The sequence below is a fragment of the Struthio camelus genome, chromosome 2, assembly GCF_040807025.1.
Source record: "Struthio camelus isolate bStrCam1 chromosome 2, bStrCam1.hap1, whole genome shotgun sequence".
NCBI lineage: Eukaryota > Metazoa > Chordata > Aves > Struthioniformes > Struthionidae > Struthio > Struthio camelus.
In genome coordinates this window covers 41,555,447-41,580,033 of record NC_090943.1, presented here as the reverse complement: position 1 = coordinate 41,580,033, position 24,587 = coordinate 41,555,447, and the positions used below count along the sequence as shown (strand labels likewise).

General features: G+C 36.2%; 1 protein-coding gene across 16 annotated transcripts in view; it reads left to right on the top strand.

Annotated features, from left to right (window-relative positions):
• TBC1D5 (TBC1 domain family member 5) overlaps positions 1-24,587 on the top strand; it is a 328,685-nt gene that overhangs the window by 138,198 nt on the left and 165,900 nt on the right. For all 16 annotated transcript variants that reach the window (XM_068935353.1, XM_068935344.1, XM_068935349.1 and 13 more), the window contains one exon: positions 22,540-22,606. In XM_068935353.1, the coding sequence (XP_068791454.1) occupies positions 22,540-22,606 (67 nt within the window). The remainder of the gene's footprint in view (positions 1-22,539; positions 22,607-24,587) is intronic.

The window sequence follows — 24,587 nt, the reverse complement described above, 5'->3', positions numbered from 1 at the left end:
TTGCTGTAAAAGAATAATTTTAGGAAATATTCAGGTATAGATCAGAGTAAAAATATATATTCTTAAGCATTTATCTGTTACGTTGAATGGTAAGATGGTACAGTTTGGGACTTGTGTAGCAAGTGAGGGGGAAAAAGTTAATTTTTTTTTTTAATGGTTTCTGACAGAAATATAACACAAGCTGATTTTTGCAGTACCTTTATATATTTATTCCACTCAAATTTTGAGCAACAGAAAGCAACTTTTAATAATTTATTTTAGGCAAAGTGTAAGTATGATGTAAGGAATATGTTACTGTTCTACAAGTTATTCCTATATATACCAGCCTCAAACATTTTTTATACACACAAATCATTGCCTTATGAATGAATGCGCAAACATTCAAATAATACCCTGAGTCCTTTCATTATAAGGAATTTAAACAGAAAGCAGTTGGTTTTTTATTTGCATTAGATATCTATCTCCAGCTAAATATAGATAAAGTAAAATATTTTACAGCTCTCCTAGTATACCAAGCACAGTGCATTTTCCACTGATTAATTTTGATTATAACCTTCTTTTTAGGACTGACTTATATACTGTTTTACTGATTTTTCTGAAAACTAATGAGGTAATGAAATTGAGAAATACAGTATTTTGGTAGCTGCAAAATGGAAACTGTTTTAGATTTAGTCATTGATTTATAGTATGCGTAATCAAATAAAGGTAAAATTTTAAAAATATGTTAGAATATTCCTTAAACTCCAGAAAACAATAGGTCAGTACAGAGTATGGGTGTTACTATGAACGCGTGATTTAGCCACAAGTTGAACAGAATGCTACTTCAACTTAATAAAAAAGTTATCAAGTTTTTTGTTTTGTTTTTGTTTGATTATTTTGTATCTCGGAATTGCCAGTTCTTGTCTAAAGAAGCGTCAGAAGACTAGAGCCTCTCAAGGGAATTTTTGAAGTAGGCACTGGATATTGCATTTACTATTTCATTATGTCGTTAGTTACTGCGGGCCTTAACTGGGTTGACATATCCATGAGTGCTACCTGCAAATCAGTCAATACAATGGTATCTTCATGTTACTGTTGATATAAATGGAACACCTGTGTTTTTGATGTTTCGCGTAATGTAGGTAGAAAAGTTAAAAATCAAATCTAATGAATGTAAACTATAATAGCCACTTTAAAAAAACCTGCTCTATTTTTTTTTCTTTTAAATATCTTAAATCTGTAGAAACAGCTGTCAGTTAAATGTTTCTGCTTGGATACTATAGTGATAATACATAATCTTTGGGAAGGGAAAACTGCACTCATATTTTTGGACAAATCCCCTTCAGTTCAGTGCAACTGGGACCATATAACCAAAATAATAGCAAAAGCTCCGTGTGATAAATTTCTCCACTAAAATGTTGATATCCCATTACAAACTATTATTCTTGGTCTTCCTGGAAGTTAAAAGGCACAAACTTCATCCAGATACTGCTTTTGTGGTGGTGATAATTCTTTTCTTCTGAGAAATTGGATTTGTAATGGAATCGGCGATTTAACCTCAGAAAAACTAACTGTGTAGTGTTTCTGTACTAAGTGCAATTGCAGGGCTTTTTAGTGCATGCCGTAGAGTTCACATGGTAATACACGTGAAAGCATGCTTTTGATAAAGTGAAAATATTTGAGGTTGAGAATGCTGGGGTACCTTTCCCATATGTTTGTCATAATGTTTCAAGATATCATCACTGTTTTTGTTTACCTTTCATTTGAAATATTTAAGGGGTGGAGGGAAGGAGCATAAATCTATCCATTAGTGGGGATTTCTACTTTGCACTCGGATGAATTCTCATCAAATTTGATTTGCTGACTGGTGGCCAGAACAGATGTTATCTTAATGGAAGAGAGAAGCATGTTGAGCCACAGGCCACCTCCAAACTTCTGTGACCTGGTATTTGTATTTTACTGAAGTATGACAGAAAATACTGCTTTGCAAGTGTATACAAAGGTCACTTCTCAATTATCACAGCTAGGTGACTGCAACGTTATCAGCTACATAAAGATTGAGATTTTATTACCTGAAAAAGTGTCGTATTAGTTACTGCTAAAAACAGTGGACTTGCAGATTAGTTCCAGTCTTGTGTTTATTTGAACTCGAAAGAAAGAAAAGATTTAATATGGAGCTTATACTGTGGAAGACTTTTGCCCTGGTCTGGAGGTCTTGCCATTATAGCCAGTGAAAACTTTCATTTTAAATGGTGTGGATTTAAAATGGAGCTACACTGTGCCATTTGTGTAACTTCATGTCCAAATGAAGCTTTTTTTTTTTTTTTAAAGCAGCTGCATTGTAGCATAACTTTATCAGAAGTAAATTTCTGATTTGGAAAATATCATGTAATGTCTGTATTAAATGTTCTATGGCTCTTTCAGAAAAATAGCATATAAAGACTGAAAGAGCCACAAAAAATTTGTATTTCTCATAGATTTAATTTTTGTAAGGGAATTTTTTTTCTTGTAGAAGCATCCTTAAATGAAACCACAGATTTAATTCTGGACATGAAAAATCTGCTCAAGATATGACATCTTGAAATGAATGGTCTTTAAGAGTGAGTCCTCTAGATATTACAAATTTAGTAAGATACTTGCAGGTTTTCTGCTGTTTCAAAAACATTTACTCTTGAAACTGTCAGCTTCTATTTGAGATTGCTCTGGCAAAAGGGCCACACTGCCTTTGATTTCTGGTATTTGCATTACCTGGATAAGTATAGTTTTCTTTTTTTTCATATTAGTCTGTTACTGGCTAAAGCTACAGCTGAGAACAGAGGCTTTGAAACTTTTGAGCAGATAGTTACCAAATTTTTTTTTAATTAATATAACATAAAGCTGAGTTTAAGTCGGGTGTTTCATGACTGATGACTGATTGCTATAGGTAAAATACTTCTAAGTTTTGTGAAGCTGAAGTCAATTGTCAACAGATAGTTACTTGAAGTATATATAACAAAATGGTAGTGAATATATCAAAACAATACTGAATGTTAAAATAGGAAGTGGCGACAAATGAAAATCATGCGACAAATTGATGCGTACAGTGGTAATCTTCAGTCCGCCTAGCATAAGGGGTCACTTGCACTGCCACTCCTGCAGTGACACAGATAGTGTCAATGCTTTCTGAAACTTAATTTTTTACGTTTGGGGCTCTTATAATAAATATGCCAAGGCTTTACTACAAGAGTATAGAAATAAGTATTTTATTGATTTGATTTCTTCATGCTAAATGCCATTGGAAAATAGGCATGATTATTGAGAAATGTTATTGATCAGATTTTTTAAGGCAATTTTAAACTTTAAAGATGACTTCAGGCTTTGAATGGCTGGCATGGGCCTTTTTGAAAGGAGCAGAATTGTACAAATGCCACATTCAGCCATCTGCCAGGACCCCTTCTGGCTTGCCACCTTGTTTGCCGTTGGTGGCTCGACCCAAGCTACCACAATAAAGTTTGTACTCCTTGCAATTACTCCCATGTTTAGGTCTTAACGTTGGCCATCGAATGACTTTTGTTTGCAGACTGACTCCCATTTTGCATCAAAGATTATGAGTGGGTTTTTGAACATTTTAGCTTGTTTTTAAGTAGTTTTCATTTACCGGTTGCTCTTAGGTCCATAACTGTTTTAATGAAGTTAGTACAAATCACAGTTTAGGGGGTTGAGATTGGGTCTTTTTCTTCCTTTTTCAAACTGTGTGTCAGTATTCCAATGGCCTGTCTTATGGCTGGTTAAAACAAAATGAAAACATCTATTCAAAATCCTATACGGAGAAATATGTACTATTTTTAGGCAAAGATTCTTTTCATGTGATGTTTACAAATTGCAGTCTCTAAACTTTGCCTAGAGGTAGGGAGGATTGTTTCAAAAATAAGATGGTTAAGTAAAATGACTACAAAAGCATGCAGTCTTCCATTTTAGTGTATTTCTTCTTCTGAATAAGTTATAGTCTAATAAAAATTAAAGAGTAAGTTGCATTTCGAAGATCAGGTCATCGTAATTCATTGACATTAGGCCACATAACTGAATAATGTCTTACTTCAGTGAAATACATCAAATGAGATCAACAATTATGACTCATAAACATGCCTTGCAGGCATAAAACAGCAGGGAATTAGCATGTGAGGCTGATAAATATGCATGTAAATAAGCTCCCAAAGGAATAACATGGGTTTGATTGATAGGTTTAGAATTGGAACATATGTAAACCCCTTTATTCCTCATTCTGGTGTAGCTAAGTAAAGATGCGTTTTACTTGTTAAAAGTTTCAATAACTTTGTAAATCTTAATGCCACATCTGCTTTTGTGTGTGCAGGCACGTGTGGGTGTCACTTGAGAGATTGATTGAATTGTCTACAGGGTAGATGCCCTCACGCTAATGTTGTAGTGTTTGTTGTCTATTTATATTTTAGCGGTTGTATATGTGCATGCACATGTATGCACGTTTGGACATAGAGATGGATTTGAGCAAAAGATTATTTTTTGGATTTGTTTCACTCAGAATTTACAGATTTTAAAGTTTGGTTTATAAGTAGAAAATTCATTTGTGAGTTTTGGTATACGCACCAGTATACTTATTTCTGCAGATGTATTCTGCATTGAAGATAATTACTATTTATATTACAGAAAGTCCCACAAGTGCTGCTACATTTAAGAGTCTGGCAATGATTCTTTATGAACTTCCATTTTTGTTGGCATCTTACAGCTTGAGCTCTTATCTACACCGTCAAAGTATCTATCAGAGCAGTATCTTTATGTTGCTAGCACAAGTGTTTATTCTGTGCAGAGATTTACCTCTGTAATGGTTAGAAAAATATATAACATAGTCTGTGTTTATAAAACGTTAATACTTTGGCTTGCCAAATACAGACAAATTGGTTGCCATTGTCAGGTGACCTGGTGTGCGTCTGCTTTATTGTCGTTCTTTTGTTATCGTTCAGAAGCTAGTAGGCAGTCAAAACTGTCCTTACCTGATATTGCATCGTAGTGCAATGAAAGTAAAATAGTTTTAGACCAGCAGCATGCGAGATGCAAAAACATTTTCAATGGTATGAACTGTGTACTGGGTGCAGATTTTAAGTATATATGTTTCATAGTTAATATAGTTATTCTGAAAAATTTGAGATATGCCTGGTACCACAGTTACACTTGCTCAAATGAAAAACCTCAATTCTGTAATACCTTCCTTCTGCTTAGAGATACCTTTCTAGAAATAAAGACTGAGCAAAATGACTTCCATCTGTTTAAATTTATAGGGTAGCAGGGGATATATTTTCCAGTTAAGATCAGTAAATTCAGCAACTACTGCTTTGTTCTGAAAACCAGCTCTTTTTGCTGCTTAAAAATAAATAAATAAAATTGTAGCACTTAGAGACATCATCATCAAATCTCATGTGGGTTCTCATAAAGCAATTTATAGCCACCTCGTATAATTTGTATAGAAATGTTAAGACGATCCTTGTTCCAACAGTGTAAACTGCTTAACCCAGAACGTTAACAGACTGTGACATACACAAAAAATGAGCCCTGTATGCAGACTAGGGGGGAAGGATTTTAATTAACAAAGATGAATAAGCAGATCGCTATCTGGAACTTCAGTTAACCGTGTTTCTAATTGTGCAGAACTGTCCTTTTTCACAGAGCATGCTTAGGTATCTCTGGAGCTAGCAGAAATAAAAATTACAGCACTTTTGTTTTTCTTCTAACAGTGTGCCTTTTTTACACTCATGGCCTTGGCAGACTGTCAGCTGATTTTCACTCCTCGCAAGAAATGTCCTTGAATGGCCTGAGAGAACTCAGAAGGTTGTTTTTAAGGATTTTTCATTCACCTCTGGAATTTTCCCCACATTTTGTCCAAAATGTGTGAAGCCACTGGAAAGGACGGTTAAATGAGTTAAGCAGGCATCACCCATCTGTGCATCTTAGAGAAAATGAGAAGCGTTCTTAATACATAACCAAAATCAGAAGAACAACACCCAATCTAAAGCTAACAAGGCTTTTGTAGGAAGAAAGGGGGAAGCACTCTGAAGAAACTGCTTCTTCTAATTTATCCCTGTCGTCCTGGTGTGCTGCCTTTCAGAGGGTAGGGTGGTCCGAGCAGCTGTGCTCCTTTGAAATTCCTTAAGGCTATAGGACATCCAGGGAACCACGAGTACAAATCATATCTACTTCAGACAGTGTTAAAAACCTTGCATTCAACCTCAGCTCTGAATTTCAGCCCACTAGCAAGCCAGAATTACCACTTTGTAGCCTCTTCCTTGTTTGTATAAATGTTTTGCAATTTTAGACAGAAGGTAGCATAAGAACCCTACTTTTGCCAAAAAAAGTCTTGATTCATCCTTTAATATTGGTCGTTGCCTTCCTTTATACTACTCAAATGGTTTGTAATTTGTATCTCTCAAACAGTTCCCAGCTGGATTTCTCATGCACTGAAAAGTCAGATGCCTGACATTACTGTGTAAAGTTAAGTGCTTGGGGTTAATGAATGGCATTAAATTTTATGAGGTCATGTCCGGTAGATGTTAAAAGAAGCTTAAGGGAACTTTATCACTGATAGAAATTAACAGTTGGCATGAAAGAATGCCTGAGGGAGCTCAGTTCTAAGCAAAAATAAAATTGGTGGTATAAAAACTAAAATATAGAGTCATTGTGATTAATGTAAACATTTTTGTTAGGTAATTGGTTACGTGTTGCAGTAAAAGAAATGAGACCTCACAGTTTGAAGGAAAAGAATATTATTATATTTAGAAAGCAATTAATGTTTCCCATCACATAAAAAAAATCTACATCATGTATAATATTTATATTCTTTCAGTAAACATATAACCTTTGGGGCTGTATTTATCAAATAGTCAAGTCTCCACTTATTTACATTAGATATTTCTTTGGGCAAAATATGTTTTCCCTAGTGGAGTACATTATTTTGTTTCATTAAACCTTTATTTCTACTCACGTGTGTTGCTTATATGACAGACCAAGTGAGAAAATTCTGCATACTTAAGTCATCTAAGGCTTGTATTTTGGGGTGACGGATGGGTGGCATGAAAATTCTGTTGAACAAAGAAAATGGCTGTATTAACTTAAGGATAGATCTGTTTTGCATAATTATGTGGGGAACTATTAGGTAATTACACTAGTAGTCACATGCTGTAATTTTCATGTTCTTTATTCACTGTCATTCCAGTGAGAGGAAGCAGAAAACTTGTTCAGACATATATAGTCTTTCTTGCTCTGTCTTATGACCTGCAGTCGCAGTATATAGTACTTTCTCAGATAAAGTTTGTGCTCACATAAGGAAGCTATTGTTCTGAGTCTGACTCCTAAGAGTGTGTTTACACTTTCTGCACCCATGCGTTCAAGTCTGTAATACCACTCTATGAGTATGCCTAAATGACCTTTTGCAGACAGGTTACTTTCACATCCCTTGAGGCCTGTGCCATCTGGGCAGCATATTTGAGGTGACAGTGTCAACCCTATGTTGAGAGCATGGAGCTTCGTTAGTGGAGATTCGCAGGTTTGGGATCAGAGCTTTTTCTCCTCTCCAGCTGGATAGAGAAGTACCATACACTATAATGCAGCTTAGCAAATCATGGCCACATACCTATTTTGGAAGGTGAGATCGGATGAAAACATGAAAATATTTTAGGATTTGCAGTCCCTCAGGACTTCTGTTACTCTCCAGGTGATTATGTTTGTGATTAAATGTGTTACATGCGTGTAGTACATTTTTCTTAGCTAGCACTTGGTCCAAAAAGTCCAAAGTCAAAAAGCTGATGCTATCTAATGCTTGACAATGTTTTCCTCTTGTAACCAGACTGTTTTCTCCTTGGCAAAAACGTATTGCACATTTCCTATCTTAGAGAGCTGGGCTAACCATCTAGAAAAATTGACTACTACTTAACATTTATCCTATTATTGTGTAAACTAAATGATCATTCTTTCAGAAAACTTGAATATAATTGTTGTGTGCAAGAAAAATGTAATCATACTTGTCTAATTTATATTTTTGAAGTCTCATATTTCTTACATCTTCAAGTGCTTTGTACTTGCATCCTAAGTTCCACCTGAAGTGCCAATAGGGATTTACACTAGTCATTGCCCTCACAGGAGGGTAAGAGCGGAGAACAGCAATCTCTCCCATGATGGGTTGATTACTGCTTCGCAGAGATGTTCTGTGTGGAGTTCCTTTCGCAGTATTTACAAGAGTGCCATTGCTCCGCAGACTGCTTTACACTGTGGTAAGTAGAAGGGCTTTGTCATTGTGGTTGTCACTGTGACCTATTTTTATATACTGATGTTGCTGTGAACTTGCAGCTTTTTGCATCTGATGTTTGGTGCTAATATAGATACTTTTGCTTTTCAAATTCTTCCAGATCAATCATTCACAAAATTCATCTGCATTTGCACCAGCAAAGTAGGTAGCTGGTGCTCTGCGATCAACCAAGGCTTGGTTTAAAAGACTTCTTTTATTAGTGTTTTCGTTACGCGTTGGTATATTCTAATTTGGCGATTTAAAAGCTTAAGCTCAGTACTACTTTCATATTGGTCGGTGACATTTTTTTCACCAGAAAAGTCTGTAAAAAATGTAGGGTCCTGCACCATTTTGTAGTCCTCTCAGGTATGGGTCTAGCAGATATATAATGTATTCTGAGATTTAGCAGCCTTGATTAGACGGCCTCAAATTAGGAATCCAGGGCTTCCAGGCTTCATCTTATAAGGATAAATCCAAACTAGGCAACCAGCTTTAAGCTTAGGTCTCTCTTTCTGGTGTAAGCTCCTTCTGTATTAGTTAATTTGATTAGGATAAGCACTATTCCATTGGCAGCAGGAAATGTCCTTTCAGGGTTGAGTACTTGAGGCTGTGTGCCATTGTTGTTTTTCTGCAGTTTTTTTCTTTGGGCTATCTTGCTTAAGTTTGCGAGATACAGTAGCTATCAGAGGGTGAAAGTGTTCTAATAAAAATTGTAATACGATTTTTTAACTGTGCACTTGAATTTTGTCTTACCTCTAGATTCTGTTGTTGACAGAGCTCCTTTAAGTTTTACCTAGTAAACTTTAAATTTTACTCAGAGACTAAGTTGCTTTTTCAAAATCACTCACATAATAGATTTGGTAAGAAATGAAAAAATGTGCACTCTCTTGTGTTATGAGTGCTGGGTAAAGGAAGCGAACATCATATGCACTTCTAACCATATAAGCCATTGATTACTTCTTTACAATTTTTGTATTTGTGTTTAATGCTGCTAAAATGTATTACATAGCTTTACTATTAAAAACATATCTTTTTAGTATGTAAGAGCAGGATACTATCTCTAAGTAATTTAACATCTTATCCTCCAGTTTACATTGGTGTGAATCCAAAGTAGCTTGTCTGACCTACAGATCTGACTGAAGCAATTGTGTGGGTGGCTTGAGAAAGGCAGGGCAACTGGGATAAATAACCTGTAGCCCATCTGCTGCTTTTAGCAGTGCAAAAAGGAGCATGTGGAGTTGTGGTAGGGGAGAGATTAGGCCACAGCTGGAAAGAGCTTGCTACGGGTGACTGGGAGGCTGTGGGTGCCCAACTGCCTCTCCATAGCTCTGGGTGTTTTACTAACTGGTTGCTTCCCAGGATGTTCCACGAGAAACCAACTTCACCTATTACAGTGTGCTTTTAAAAGTCCAGAATCTGAGGGATGTCCAGGCATTGCTTAGGGCTTACATGTGCGTAAGAACTTTCTAACTTCAAATTTCTGACCTGCTTTCTCTTCCTCAGAGCTGCAACTGACAGGTGAGTTGCTTGCTCTTGGGGTAGTGGCAGCCCCTCCAAAGGCTGCCAGGCTGTTCCGCTGGGTTTTATTTTTTTGTATGCCTAAATTTCCTGGGTTTCCATTTGCAGCAACAGTGTTTCTTCTTCTGTTGTTTCTGGTTGCTTCTTAGCCGTAAATGCTGTCTGCTATGCCCTGCAAGATAAGCAAGTGGTTAGCAAACATATTTGTCAGAACAGTAGCTGCGTGGGTGCTCTGATCTGATGCTGTACCTCTTTGTGTGCGTGTGCTGGGTGAAGGCAAGTTGTATGTTTTTCAGTGTTACTGAAGATACTTACTCTCAAGGAGTAAGGTCCAAGAAACTTTACTCTCCTTTCAGGAGAATCCTTTGAGATCCATCAGTAGTGTGCTGTAGGTCATCAGGCTCCTGAATAGCTTCCTTGAAACAGCAAAGAAACAAAGCAGAATTGCTCCTGCTCTTTTGTAGCCTCTGGTCCTGCTTATCGGACCACGTAACACATTTTAGCAGATGAGGCTGCATGTCACTACCGAATGGCTTCCTTGCCAGGCTGGCCTTTCTCCTGATAAACCTGTTATTCTCAGTTGAAGAGCTAGCTTCCTGTTGAAAGGGCAATTCTATTTCAGTAAAAGAGCACTTAATCCTTTCTCGTTTGTCTTATACTATCATTTAATCTTGGCAAAATAGCAGAATGTTAGAAAACTGTTCTACTCAATCTTTTTTGGCTCCGTTTTTTCCGTCGACTCAATGGAATATGCATCATTCCTTCTGCATATGAAAATCAAACTATACTTGCATATGATTTATTATCACAAACAGGAGGAATGCATCTATCTATAAGATACAAATGTGGTTAAAAATAGGAGGCAATTGACATAAATTAAAGGCCCATAGTAGCCGTCACACGTGTAAAGAGGTGGTGTGTTTTTCTTATTGTCAGTGTAAATGGTCTCTAGAGACCACGTTTTTACACTGATTGCGCGTGTCTAAGATTAAGCAAAGCTGTATGACCAGTGCTATCTCAGGAGGATGCTGAGTCATTAACTCATGTTTATTGCCTCTTACCATCTTTAGATTATTGCAATTTATAGCTCAAAGGCCTTTTAGGCTGTTTATAAGTTAAAATTAGCTAAATTCTTCTGGATGCAAGTGATAAAGTCACTCAGCATTTATATACCGCGGAATGTTAAGTTTGTACTGATGATTCTAAACTGCTTCTAACATTTTTCTTTCTGTACCAAGTCTAATTTAATTCTGGTACTTCTCCCTAGTTATAATGAATTCTGTCCTCTATTTTGCTACTTTTGTTGTTTTGTTAATTGTATATGCTCTTTAAGAATTTCTTGAAGTTAAAGGTGCTATTATTTATTAAGCACAGACCATCCACATAGATCAGACTAAAGGAAAGTGTACATATATTATACTGGAACTTTTCAGTCATATTCAGAGGTGACCTAGGAACTTCAGTTATATATCATAAATGATCAGCAAAGTTAGGTAGCAGATACAGACTGTAACATTGAGTGTGTGCACAGAATTAGATGTAATTTGCACATAGGCGAGAAATGGGTGCACTAGGAAAAGCAATGGCTGAAAAAAAGTAAGAAGCACGTTTTGCCTTATCCTGTGGATTTTTTCTTTTATCAGCCTTATGGCTGCTGGTAAGAAATTCAGTCTAGGCATTACTGGACTAAATTCTTATCGACTTCAGTGGAAGTCACATTTGCTTATATAAACTAGTATTGTACGGTCCCCACTAAATGGGAAGTCAAACTACTTTCTCCGGTCCCTGTATTTTCTAAAGCGTTTAAATCACTATTAGCATTCCAGTTAAACTTGGCCTTCCCGTCATGCACAAAGAGATTATATTAAAGCACCTCTGAATGTAATTTTTTTCAGGTATTAGTATATAGGAATCACCTAGGAATTCTCTGGCATTCATCTTGCACCTATGAAATAGTTAAATGGTATGAGTAACATTCCTTGTTCTGTGGATTTTTATTGCTTTTAGTTTTGAGAACAGTGTATAGCTCAGCCTATTTTAGTAAATAGAGAAGCTTCATCAGGAAGAAGAAGATTAGAAATATATCCTTTGAATATGGTTATTGTTGAATTTATTTTAAAAAGAGCTGAGAGGCTTCATTTCTGAAACGCTGATGCTACATCCAAATCCAAATTCAGTCGTCTCTGCTTTTATGCATATTTTCCCATATTTTGCATGTGGAAAAAGTGGTATGTAAATTTACAGGCTAACCGAATGACAGTTGGTGTTTAGATTTGTAAACGCTCAGAATCAGTTTCACTTAAAATGGAATCCCTCTTATTTTGGTGGGTCTTAATTTGAACTCAAGTGCATAGGTAAAATTATTTCAAATAGAAATTTTGCCTGGAGAATACACAGAGTTTACTCGTATATGTATATACACAGTTGTGATTTTATATGCAAAGATCACAGAAGATGCCACTTGACTGTAGCAAATCAGCAATCCAAAAGACACCGGGACTGTATTTGAGCAATGTGCAATCCTAGATATTCTTATAATTTCAAGAAGTTTTAGTTCATAACTGCAAACCTGTATGTCTGCCTACCATATTGTTCAACAGCTCTGCTGCCTTTCTGTAGGGCTAAAACGAGCTTTGATTTTGCACCTTCGTGTCAGCGTTGCTTACCTATTTTCAAATGTCACCAGCTTTCACTGTTGCAGAAGTGGCATATGTGTGGGTTCTCTGTTGTGTTTTCCATTTGTGTTCCTTTCCTAACTCATATAAACTTAAAAGGAGAAAACATTGTTAATGCTTAGTATATTTTTCTCATATTAATGCTGAAGGATAGGGAGATGAAATACTTTACCCTGTATAAGACTTGTACTTCTAATGGCGAAGTCTCACAGTAATTTCCCTGCATATAATACTAATTATCATGGTGTATCCTTTTTTATATCATTCACAGCAAAATATAATATCTTGGGACAGGATATTTGGAGCTAAAATGCTACCAAGAAATCTGTGCTAAGCAATGCATGCACTCAAAGTATGTGTCTAATGCTAAATGAATTTTAAGCAAGGGGTGGAGAGTCAGGTTTGTACTTAAAAAAAAAGAAAAGAAAAGAAAAAAGAAAAATTGCTCTGAAATTGCTTACCAGAAAGTTGTCATATTTATTTCAGAAGACTTCAGCAACGTGCTCAGAGTGGAATGTTCTTTAAGTTTCTAGCCTAATAATTATTTTATAAATATCAGAAGTGCATTGCACTTAATTCTTTAGCTGAAGGCATTATTTTCAGTTTCTGACACTGCTTTAAGCTTGCTCCATTTAATCATTTTAAAAGCTTATTTGGTGTAAGTTGAATTTAACACTGTAGTTGCAAGGGTGTTATGTAAAAAGTCCGAAAGATCGTTTGTAGTGTAGGAGCTTATTGCACGAGCGATTGAGCTGCACAACGGGAGCAGCAGCTGAATCATCCTAAACTCTGGAGCACCCTCTGTTGACCCGATCAAGCAGTGCCGCGGGTATCGCTCCTTCCTCGCTAGGAAATCTCTCTTGAATGCCTAACAGAGAAATCAGTAACTCCACTACATTTTACTTTTCAAAGAACTGGTAAATGTAGTAAAAGCTTAATTTTCCGTATGTTTCGGGGTTAGTTTTCCATTCATTTATTTATTTATTTGTTGCTCCTCCTGCTGCCATCTGTCAGTGGACCCAAATCGGAAAGCTTCGGTGTTCTTCGTCATTTTGTATTTTATTTTTTCCCTTTGCTGCAGAGATGCTGAAGACTTTCCAAACTGCATATTTGGTGCTGTAGAAGTGCAAATGGTCTGCTCTTTTGTAAACCCTTCAATTGTCAGACTGCTCTCTTTCAAAATAATAGAGGAGCCTGGAATCGCCCGTGCTAAAATTAAGAATTTATAACTGTATGGAACAGATGTTTTCATAAACATTTGCTATAATTAATTTCAACTAGGGGATTGAAGGAACAAAGCAGTTTTTCCCTCTTCAAAACTTTATTGCCTTTTCCCCATACAGCGAACTCAGAAATCTTTGCTTTAATATTGTTAATGAAACAAATTTACTCTTCTGTTTGGTTTTTATTGTGAAAAAGGAAAGCTTAATTTGAACAAGATACTGGCATTTGGAACAATGGACAGATATGTTGAATTTCAAACAGCGTGTATAATAAGAATGAAAATACAAAGCATAAGTCTTTTGTTCATTTCTGAGACCAAAACTCTGTGATGGCAATTGTCAGAGATTCTTAAATATTAGCATACATGTTATGCAGATCATTTGATGAATGTGTATCTGTGGAGTAAATAGTATGAAGAAATTTTATGTTTGAAGAGTTGTGAGCCTTGGTATTACAAAAAGCAAAGGAGTCTCGTGGCATTATATATAGTTTTAATGCATAGTAAAATGCTTATTGTATGTTGATTACCCCTTTATACTCACAATAAAGGTCTGCAATCTGTTAAGCAATTTTTTTTGTTTGCATTATATGAGGAACACATTTTGACTAAAATCATTCTTCCATATTTGTATTGTCACTGTTTTTTCGGGAATATTGTTTGGAATGTATGTAGTTTAGAACTAGAATTTTTCTGTTATTATGATGAAGAAAAATATCTGTGCATTATTGTTCTGTTTCTACTGATTTCTATGTATTGTAAAAACATCATTTGAAGAAAAAATATTTAAAATTTTAAAATAAGCACAGCTTAATTGTTTTACACCTGAAAGAACCAGTGCAGCTGCAAGGATTTTTTTGAGCAAACCAGAATTCCTGACTGATCTGTCATCTATAAAGTGTGCAAAGAAAAATAGGTAGCTGTCATTAAAATTACATTTCAGCTTTCAATAACCATTTAATGAGTAGCGTAATTATATAAGTAAGGTACCTCAAGTACTTCACTCAATAATTAAAAATAATCTCATCTTTAAAGTGAAAGCGCTATAATTATTATTTGACTTAACCAGGACCACTGTTATGATCTCCACTGGCACCTCAGATTGTTCAAAGTGGTTTTGAAAGCGTAAATTAAAATTGGATAAATCATTAAATTATTAAGCTTTAAATATGCTGAAAATGAATATAGCATGGAATTTGGAAGTCATGTTATAAGAATTGACAAGCTTAGACTGCAAGCAGATATTTGTGTTAACATTTTCCGTGTCTTCAATCGTGAAACATTGCATTACTGTTTGAGTGTTTTATCTCAAACAGAACTTGTTTTTTTACAACTGCTAAATAAATTTTGGATTTTTTTTAAACAATATGTTAACTTATAGTTAGAATACAAAGAAAATATTAGGAGTGCAAACTTGTCAACAAAGAGATCTGTTTCCATTTTGATGCTTGTAAACAGGGGAAAGCGCAGTCCGATTTTGTAAGTGAGATCACTTTTATCACCAGTAGCTATGAAACCCTTTCATAATCAACACAAGATTGGTAAATCGCTTATCACTATATAAGTATATAGATATATGTATCTCAAAGGTAAATACACATATATGTGTGTGTGTACATACATATATGCATCTATCTATATGTAAAGATGTTTCTTCTGTATCAAAACAAACTTTCAAAAGACGTAAAAGCTTAGAGTTCGGTTACTTCTTAACAGTAGGAGTTAACCCATAGAGCAAGGGAATTTTACTCAAGCTTAGTGTTCTAGTAGACTCATAGCTGGTTATGATAGGACCCCACTTCTTTTCCGTAAGAAGTCTTGTGCAGTATTTTTGCTTCTCGTATAAGATAGCTCTTTCCAGAGGGATAAGGAAAGAAATGAGTGAGAAATACGTCTGACCCTACATGATTCTTCACATGATTTTTAATTCTTGTTGAACACACGCTTAAGTTCAGACTGCTCATTGTGCCAGGTCCATACCCTGAGCATCTTTCTGCTCTTGAACTGGGGCTATGAAACGCTATCCAGCTTCTTCTTGTTGCCTGAAACAGAAACTGCACTGCACCTTGACAAACCTTTTCTTTCGTAAGAGAATGTGCTATCAGTATAATATTCTACTGATAAATAAAAATACAAAAATAACATGCATATTTACATTAGACATCTTGTTAGTAAATTCTAGGGATTTTACAGTTTTCGGATAATCCTCAGAAAGTATCTTTGGCATTCTTCTTATTTAGAGTTCTCTTTTTTACTGTCTCTGTAGTCCAAAGGATGTTCCTACAAGAAAATAGTTTCTGTGAGTGACAAGCCTGTGTGTTCTGGGTGAACCTAGTGTCCTACTAAATATACAATTTACATATCCTTCTCCATGCAGCTCTCATGAGAGACTTTCCTTTTTTGACTGATCAGCGAAAGCAGCATCAGTTTCAAGTCATACAAATTCTTTTAAAACAGCCTCCAGCTGTGTCCAGTAGTACTCACCCAAGTCTGAACTCCCTTTAGCCCTCAGTGTCCATCTAAAGAAAAGCCTTAACTAAAATAGGGCAATAGAATTGAATCCTTTGAAGGGAAAGATTGCTCGTTCCCAGGAAGAGTTATTGGAAGATCCTCCAGGTAACGCAGCGGCAAGAAAGATATCCAGATGATTTTGAGTTCTTTTGAAAGGCTTGCTTTATTATTGCATTAAAACCAGTGACTGTTCTTGTGCTGAAAGCTGCGGTACCTCAACCTTCGTTTGAGAGTTAAATCAACATTACTTCAGGACACCAGCCTGGGAAGCTAATGCGTTCTGGGGATAGATTTCACATTCTGTTATTACTTTGATACTAATGATTGTTACAGTACAGATTGTTTCCCCTCTCCTCTCTTCCATCAAAAAGCATGCTAAGATTTTTGTACTGTTTCTACATTTTGAAGTTTTGGAACCCTTTTCTGGGGGGCAGTTGGGGCAGGGTAGGAAGAGCAACCTCCACATTTCTGGTTTCTTCATCAGAGCCCCTTTTTCGTCCCATTTTTCGGTCTCAGAAAGGATCTAAAGATTAGGATAATACTAAAACAACTAGTATTTCTGAAGGAGACAAAATTGCAGTACCGGCATCATGGACCTTATATTCAAATATAATTCTTCAGGATACATCCTAATTTTACCAGGAAGTTGGATTCTTACCATTGAAAAAGGTGCAAGAAATGATGTATTCTACTGGAACTTCACCATACCTTTTCAAAAGCAAGGGTAACTGGAACTTACCTAAGGAGAGATGATCCATGGTGCAGACTCCTACAGCTTACTGTCATTAATTAGTGCAGGGGTTGTCTCCTTTGTCCTCATATTTGATGACTATGCAATCTTATTAGGGTTTACTGGGAAGCCTTTCAGGTAGCAGTAGATGAACTTTAGGGAATCCTCTTTTAAGGTGGTGAATGATTTGCACTTTGCTTTGTCATTTTTATCACATTCCGTCAAAGAGATCTAAATCATCTTCTAAGATATTATAACAGATATATCTGCCTCAAAGAGGATGGACCAAGAAGAGCGAACACAAGAAAAAAACAAATCAAAAAACGCCCACCTTATTAACTCCTGTTTCTAAGAGCTGAATATAAAAAATCTGATCCAGTTTTGGTAGCTGCTGCTACTGATAAAACGGAGCATCAAAAGGGGCTCTCAGAATAAAGTAGTAACTTATTTGAATGTGACATCTATTACCAATGTGTGGACAATTCAGAATGCTGAAATACTGTGGCAATTGTTAAAAAAAAAGTTGAATTCTGAGAGAGTGCTTCAAAACGAAGAATGCTACGCTTATAGTAATTTGTGAAGGACAGCTCGTTGCAGAGATGTCCTTTCAAACTCGTTAGCAGACCCAGGATCCCACCAAGTGATCATTCTGGAATACTGATGAAAGAACAGCTTTTATCACCAAGATTCTGTTTTACTTTGCAAAGTCTAGTTGACTATTCAGGCAGGACCAAATGACTTAATTGAAAGATGACAGAGGTCTTGCATTTTTTGAGATATTCTTAAAACTTATGCTTCAAAAAGGAAAGAGATCCAGATGCCCTTCATGTTTTAAGAGATTCAAAAGACTTTTTTCAGCATACGGGCTAAGCATTGTGAATGAGTTTTCATTTTCAGTCCAGCTCTTCCCTTTCAATTTTAAAGTGTTCACAGCTGCAATCTGGATATGGAGCATGAGACCTACAGCCTAACATTTTCTAGAAATAATCATGGATGTTCTTTCCAGTTCTATATCATATCCAATTTCTGGTTCTCTTCTATGGACTCATCCCATACAAGATTGACTTATTTCTTTTCTCACTATAGTAGAAGGGATTTCATAACATTATTTAAAAGAGAGTTTTCTTCCGATGATTTGTTGATCCTAAAGGAGGGGAGGAAGAGATGAGCACTTCATACTCCTTTTAAAATATCCATTCATCAGTGTTAAGTTTCTGGATGGTTACTCTAAGATGACTAATTCCAAATCTGGATCTGAGTAATGTATTTCTAATTCTCGCTTAAAAATACATAAACTTTTACACAACCATATAACCAGTATACACCAAATACCTGAGTTTTCACTGAGGCATGGTAAGAGGACCTTTCTTTTGGCACGTTTTGCTCTCACTTGGGGTTTAATTAAGATTTTTCACAGTCACTCACCAAAAGAAATGGTGAGTAATTTTATATTCACAGTGTATTTATTGATTATTTTGACAGGAAGATTACCACAACAAGGGCCATCCCTGCACATACGTTCTTGAGCTCATCGTTGTACTTTGCCAAAAGAAAAGTCAAACTAGATACCAAGATAAAGAACAGTGCAGTAGCCATTTTCAGACATTTTTCTTTTCCTCTTGTCCTGTGAATCTAATCTGTCTTTATTCACCAAGTTCTATCATTCTCCAGATACTTGGGAGATGTAAAATAGGACTCTTTCAGAATTGTTATGCTGGTTCGTAACTGCTGAGGTGATTTTGGTATCTGTAGTTTAAGCTGTAATTGCTTTCCCCACCAAAGTTTGTACATCTCCTAGAAATAAAAATATGACATAAGAGTATAGTTTTATTCCTGGACTTCTACCTGATGGTTGTGCTATTGACTGGAGCTAGAAATACAGAGGCCATATTTGTCTCAGGTCCAAACATTTCGCTTTGGAGCAGGAAATACTGCACAACACAGTCCTCAGTCTTCCCAGGACAGATACCTAGCGTGGTAGGTGAATACCTCTGAGGTATCTCAGTATAATTAACCTGCATTAATGCATTCACGAGCCACTGCTGTGTGCTGTGTCCCTGTAACAGTTGCCCAGTATCATCGCATTTTCCCGTATGGCTCTAGAAGAGATTGAACATGGTTGTTCCACTGCTAAGGAAGCCTCATTGGATGTAGTACAGGATGTAATCTAGTTCTCTCGAGTGGTGCTCCTGTTAAATTTCAAACCTCTAGCAATGTTAGTGCTCTTCAGGTAGGTTAGCTAGAGAAATCTACTTAATTCTTTATCAATGAAACGCTGTCTAAGCCACATCCTGAGATCTACCCTAAAGTGTCATGAGGTTTCCTTTCAATCAGTTAGTCCACTTCTGCTAATGCTCAACTGGCTAATGCTCAGTTGAGGAATGCAGGGGCTGGATTATACGTTCTGGAGGTTTATAATGCTTCACTCTTCTGTCTAAAAAGTACTTAATCCTACGAGGTTCTTTGGTGGTTTTCATTATTTGTACAGAGTAGTAGGTTAAAAATAGTAATTCAGAGAGACTCAGAATTGATTTTGACTTTAACATCACGATCAACTCATGGTTTAAAAAATTCTGAGCAGCAGTAAACTGCTTCACCTCCTGCGAATTATTTTTATTTGAATAGACATCACCATATTTGGTCTTGATTAGGATTGTACAGAAATTGATACATTTCAGATAGGTGCAGTCAGATAAGAAGTAGAGCGAAACCATCAGTGGAGAAAAGGCGTGTTTAAGAAGTAATGCAAAACAAAAAAATGTGGGAGCTTCATTATCTGAAGTAAGACTATGAAATTAGAGAATGTGGTGATGGTAAACAATAATAATAGCAATAGCTACTGGAAAGTGAGTATGGAAGGGGAGGTGTTGTTACAGGATGATAGAAACGATATGACATACCTTCAATGTTGCAGTACCTGGCAAAGAAATACAATGTGAGCGTTTAGGTAAAGACTGATTTGATTTTAAATCATTTGGAGGAAAAATTGGAAGAAGCTTTTTATCAGAAGAGTGTTGAAATTTCTCTGGATGCTCAGGATCAGATGTGGATATGTGTATTGTATGAAAAAATTTATTACTGGAAACTGTCCTATTATGGGAGACTTTATTTTCCAAAATACAAGAAAAAAAGAAAAAGAATGTTATTAGTAATGGGAGGGTATTCCATCCTTCTGGATGGAATATCCAGCGTTGTTCATTTAAATTTAGTAAACAAGAAGCAGATTGAGTAAGTAAGGTTTCCATTTTCAAACTAAATTGAGAGAGCTAGTTAGTGAAATCAGCTAGACTGAGCAGTTTAGAGACCAGAGTATGATAAAGGTTTGGGATTTATTTTAGACAAGAGTGCAAAAGTTAATGGAAAACTTTCAATCCATATAAGATGGGGGAGGGTGGAAGGTGGAAGGAAAGATTTGTGCCAAACTGAATGATTAAGGAGTTCTTAAGGAATATTTGGAGTAAGCAAAAATCCTGAAAGGGACAGAAAAACGATTTGATCAACCACGAAGGCTACCTCCTGGCTATGAGAAAGTGTGGCGTTATAGTGACAATTAGCAAAAGTTACATTGAATTAGATTGTAAGAAGGTTATTTAAAATAACAAGAAAATCTTACTTGAATGTGTAAATGAACTTTATGGGGGAAAAAAACAGAAGCTCTGTGCAGTGCAAATGGAGAATGAAATTAAATGTAATCCAAGTATGGTCCAAATCTCGAAGAATACTTAGTTTTAATTTCCAGTAAAGACAAATTTTCAGGCAAAGGCAGGATGGAATTAAAAGGCAACGTTAGGTAGAGATTATAAATGAATATGCCCAATAACAATTAAAACTTGGAGAGTAACCCTTGTTCAAGGATGCTGATACATACTGCTGTGAGAAACAATTTTTAGTCTTTCAGTTTGTGGCTGATGCCATATATTTGAAGGAGGGGAAATGTAGTCTGTACAATTAGAATAAGAAAAAAAAATAATAGCAAAGTGGGTTCAAGTGTAATGGCCTGACCATTATCTTTCTAAGACTTTAGCAAAATTTTTAAGGAATAAAATAAGAAAGAAATGAAATAGGAAATGGCATAACTTTTAGTGCGGGTTGATCATGCTAAGCAGGAGATAGTGCCCAGCTGACCTGCTAGCCTTCTTTCAAAAAAACCATGATTTAAAGAAATATGTTAAGTCAGTCTAGACCTCAGTAAACCGTCTGATGTGGTGCCACAGGAGATGTTATGAAATAGAGAATATGGGGATTAGTGAAATAAAGTAGTTATAAGACAAATAGGTGACAACAGATTGTAATGTAAGAATTATATTTTTAGTGGAGTTCTTCAACAGTTTATGACTGAACTTAGCCAATATTTTTCTTCATTGCATTGGCACAAAAGTGTGAGACTGCACTAAGGGACTATTACGAAGGAACGATATTAGAAGGTAGCATCCAATGCAAGCACAAATGGAATATTCAGGCAGAAATGGACCTTTCCAAGAGACAGCATGAAATAACATGAACTACAGTATCATACTAGAAAGAATTTTTACTGTAAACTGCAACTGTCTTGTTGTAAATGACTAAGGAGAGCAAACCTTTGGGAATGTTGGTTACAGGATGATTGTGAAAATGCAACATGATGTGGCATGACGAGACTATAACAGACAAGGCATTTTTAGTAGGGCAGAAAAAAAAGCTATCCAGAGACTCAACGGATCAGACTTCATTTAGTGTGCTGTCTATAATTTTGTCACTTCTTTTCCATGTTTAAGAAGGACTCATTTAAACAAAAGAGAGGCCAAGGAGCCTCATTTAGGAAAATGGTAAAGAGAATTTGGTTTCAGTTAGCAGAGCAAAGGATGTAAAGGTACATGATGTTATCTATAAATGTGTTAAGGCAATAAATAAACAGGAAGAATTTAAAAGAAGTATTAAGCTAAATGATGGGTTAGGCAGGAATAAATACTATAGAACAGGACATGAATGAATTTAATTTGAAAAACAGAAGATTCCTTCTGACTTTTAAGTCTATTATAGAGAGGAAGGATTCCTTCTAGTTCTAGGTGAAGTTCTGTGAACTTCACTGTTCTATCTATAAACAGCTGAAAATATATAAAACATCTTGTTTTACAGACATACTACGTAAGTAGTTTAATAGAAGCTTTGAACTTGTGCTATGGAAAAAAAAATTGGTATCATACAATCAACTCAAAATCCTTCACGGAACAGATGAACTTTTACATTCTTTGACTTAGTGTTAGTACAATCAAATTAATCTCTCTCTCTCTCTCTACATATATATATATATATATATATTTATTTATTTATTTATCATAAACCGCTATGGTTTTTAACTATTTAAGCTGTGTTTAAGAAGTTGAGACAGGTCTAAATCAAAACCACAAATGAAAAAGAATCTTTCATTTGCAGATCAATCAGATTCAAAATGGAACAGTGTGTCAAGTTGTCTCTATTGGCAGCTGTAAGATTTTGAAGCCAAAAATTTGAGAAGTGTCCATCTAAGTTTTGTGATGAACTGAAGTTAATGTAATCATTTGCAGTTGTCATTAATATTGTGATTTTTGTTATCAGAGAGTCTCATAACTGAAGTCATTTTCTTTCATTTTCATATTAGGAGGATCTAAGGAAAATGGAAGCATACACCACAGCCCAGATTCTGATGGAACATTTATTTCTTACAGGTCAGTAGGTTTTGGTATTTATTTTCTAATTTTAAAAAAGTTTGACTAAGGTAGGCAACATAATGTATTTAAAGCAAAGGAGCAAGACTGTATATTTCAAGAGTTGTACAATTTCAATTGCAACAGTCAGTAGACGGATTAAAAGCATTACGGAACAATCTGAAAAGCTTGTTTTCCAGATTATTGTTTTTATGAGAAAGCTGTTCAAAACACTTAACTAATGAAAACATTGTATATCTGTAAGCTAACAGTATTTCTTAGTTTATCTTGATATTTTTTTCCCTCAAAAGCGTGCAATGCAGTCAAATTCTTTCACCTGTACACATACTAGCTAAGCTACTCACCAGGGTCATCTTTTTGATCTTCACCAAAATAACTGGATCTGTGGATCCCATGCAACTCTTAACAGTGCTTACTAATTATTACAGTTAAAAAACAAAACCAGGATTTGTTAAATTCGAGGTTTCCTGACAGTAAGATAATATTTCAGTTCTGTTGGTAAAGAAACATGGTGCAGAACAACTTTTTGCAGCACTGTTATTGAGCTTGAGTCTTGCTTGTGTAAACAGCTGACTATGTATTGTACTTGAAAGAACAGAGAGCTAGTAAGTAGGAAAAATCAAGTGTTGCCTCTTGTGTTGTTGAAAACTCAAGCAATAGATAGAGTCATCAGAAGTATAGTTTCATCTTTCAGTCAATAAAATACGATCTGTGCTACAAATGCTAAATGTTTGTCCCTAAGACTAAACTAAGTTAGATTGGTGCTAACTAGAATGACTACATCTGATTTTCATGCTTGAGTATGGTAAAATAAAATCAAGCTTACCACCAGATCATTCTGGATTCATGTAGCACGCTAGGGAGGATGACATCTATTTAATTTTTTGTTTGTAGTCTCCTGTAGCGTATGCTTAAGAGGTGAGGCTGGGCAGGCAGGAGAAACCTGCCAGTTGGCCCTGTCCTGGTTGCAGATGGTGGAGCGGGGACCATCCGCCCTTTCCTGGCACCGGGAGCTGTCCTGCGCAGCAGGAGCCTTCAGCTGGGGCAGGCAGGGCTGGTCTCAGCAAGCGGGGACTACTCCCCTTGCAGAAACTGCTGAGAAGAGCAGGGAGCAAAAAGCCAGCTCTTGAAGGTGTGGGGAGAAAGACTTTTCGTAATGACCCAGAGAGGGCAGCAAAGAGTTTGTTGCAATTCAAACACCCGGAGAAACCTTCTGAGCTGAGAGCAAGACTGGAACAGAGGCAGAAGAACGGTGGCAGAAACAGGGTGGGCCAGGGCAGCTTTCATTTACAGATCCGTTCAATCTTCTGTATTCTAAAAAGTCCCCTGTGCTAATTTATGTTCTCTTGAAACCTGGTTTGTGATGATACCCTTTGAGTGTAATTAGGATGCTTGCTTTGAGAAAAATGTGGTAGCAGATCTGTTTCAGGGTTCTGCCTGACTCAATTTCCTGTTACATTTGCGTTCTCTAATGCATGAAAAAGATATTTCTAACTAATCCAATACATTTACAACAAAAGCAGCAGCTTACTACTTGTGTTAAATGAAGGGATCAAAAATATCAACCCACATAATCTTGATGCTTTTCATGTGAGAAACCTATGTAAATACATTGACCATGAAGCAGTGTCAGAAAAATCAGTAAAATAGAATTTAGTCAGATTAGCAAAGAGTTGAGGGCTCTTCTCTGCCTTTAATTCTAGGACACTTATATCTGGAAGTTATTAGCTCAAGAGCCCCAGCTGGTGGTACCTAGCAAAGTAAAGCTCGAAGAGGAAGCCAGCTTCAGTTAGGCTCTGGTTTCCTGAGAGTGTAAGTAAGCTGTGGTGCTGAGCTCCTACCCTTTCTCCATAGCCTCCTTTTCACTCATGCAGTGGCACTCATCTGTTAGTGAACCAATCCAGGGGCCTAAACTAGCCCAACTTGCCCATTTTTGGTAGGGTGAGTTTTCTGATGATTTAGTTCATTGTATCAACCTTCC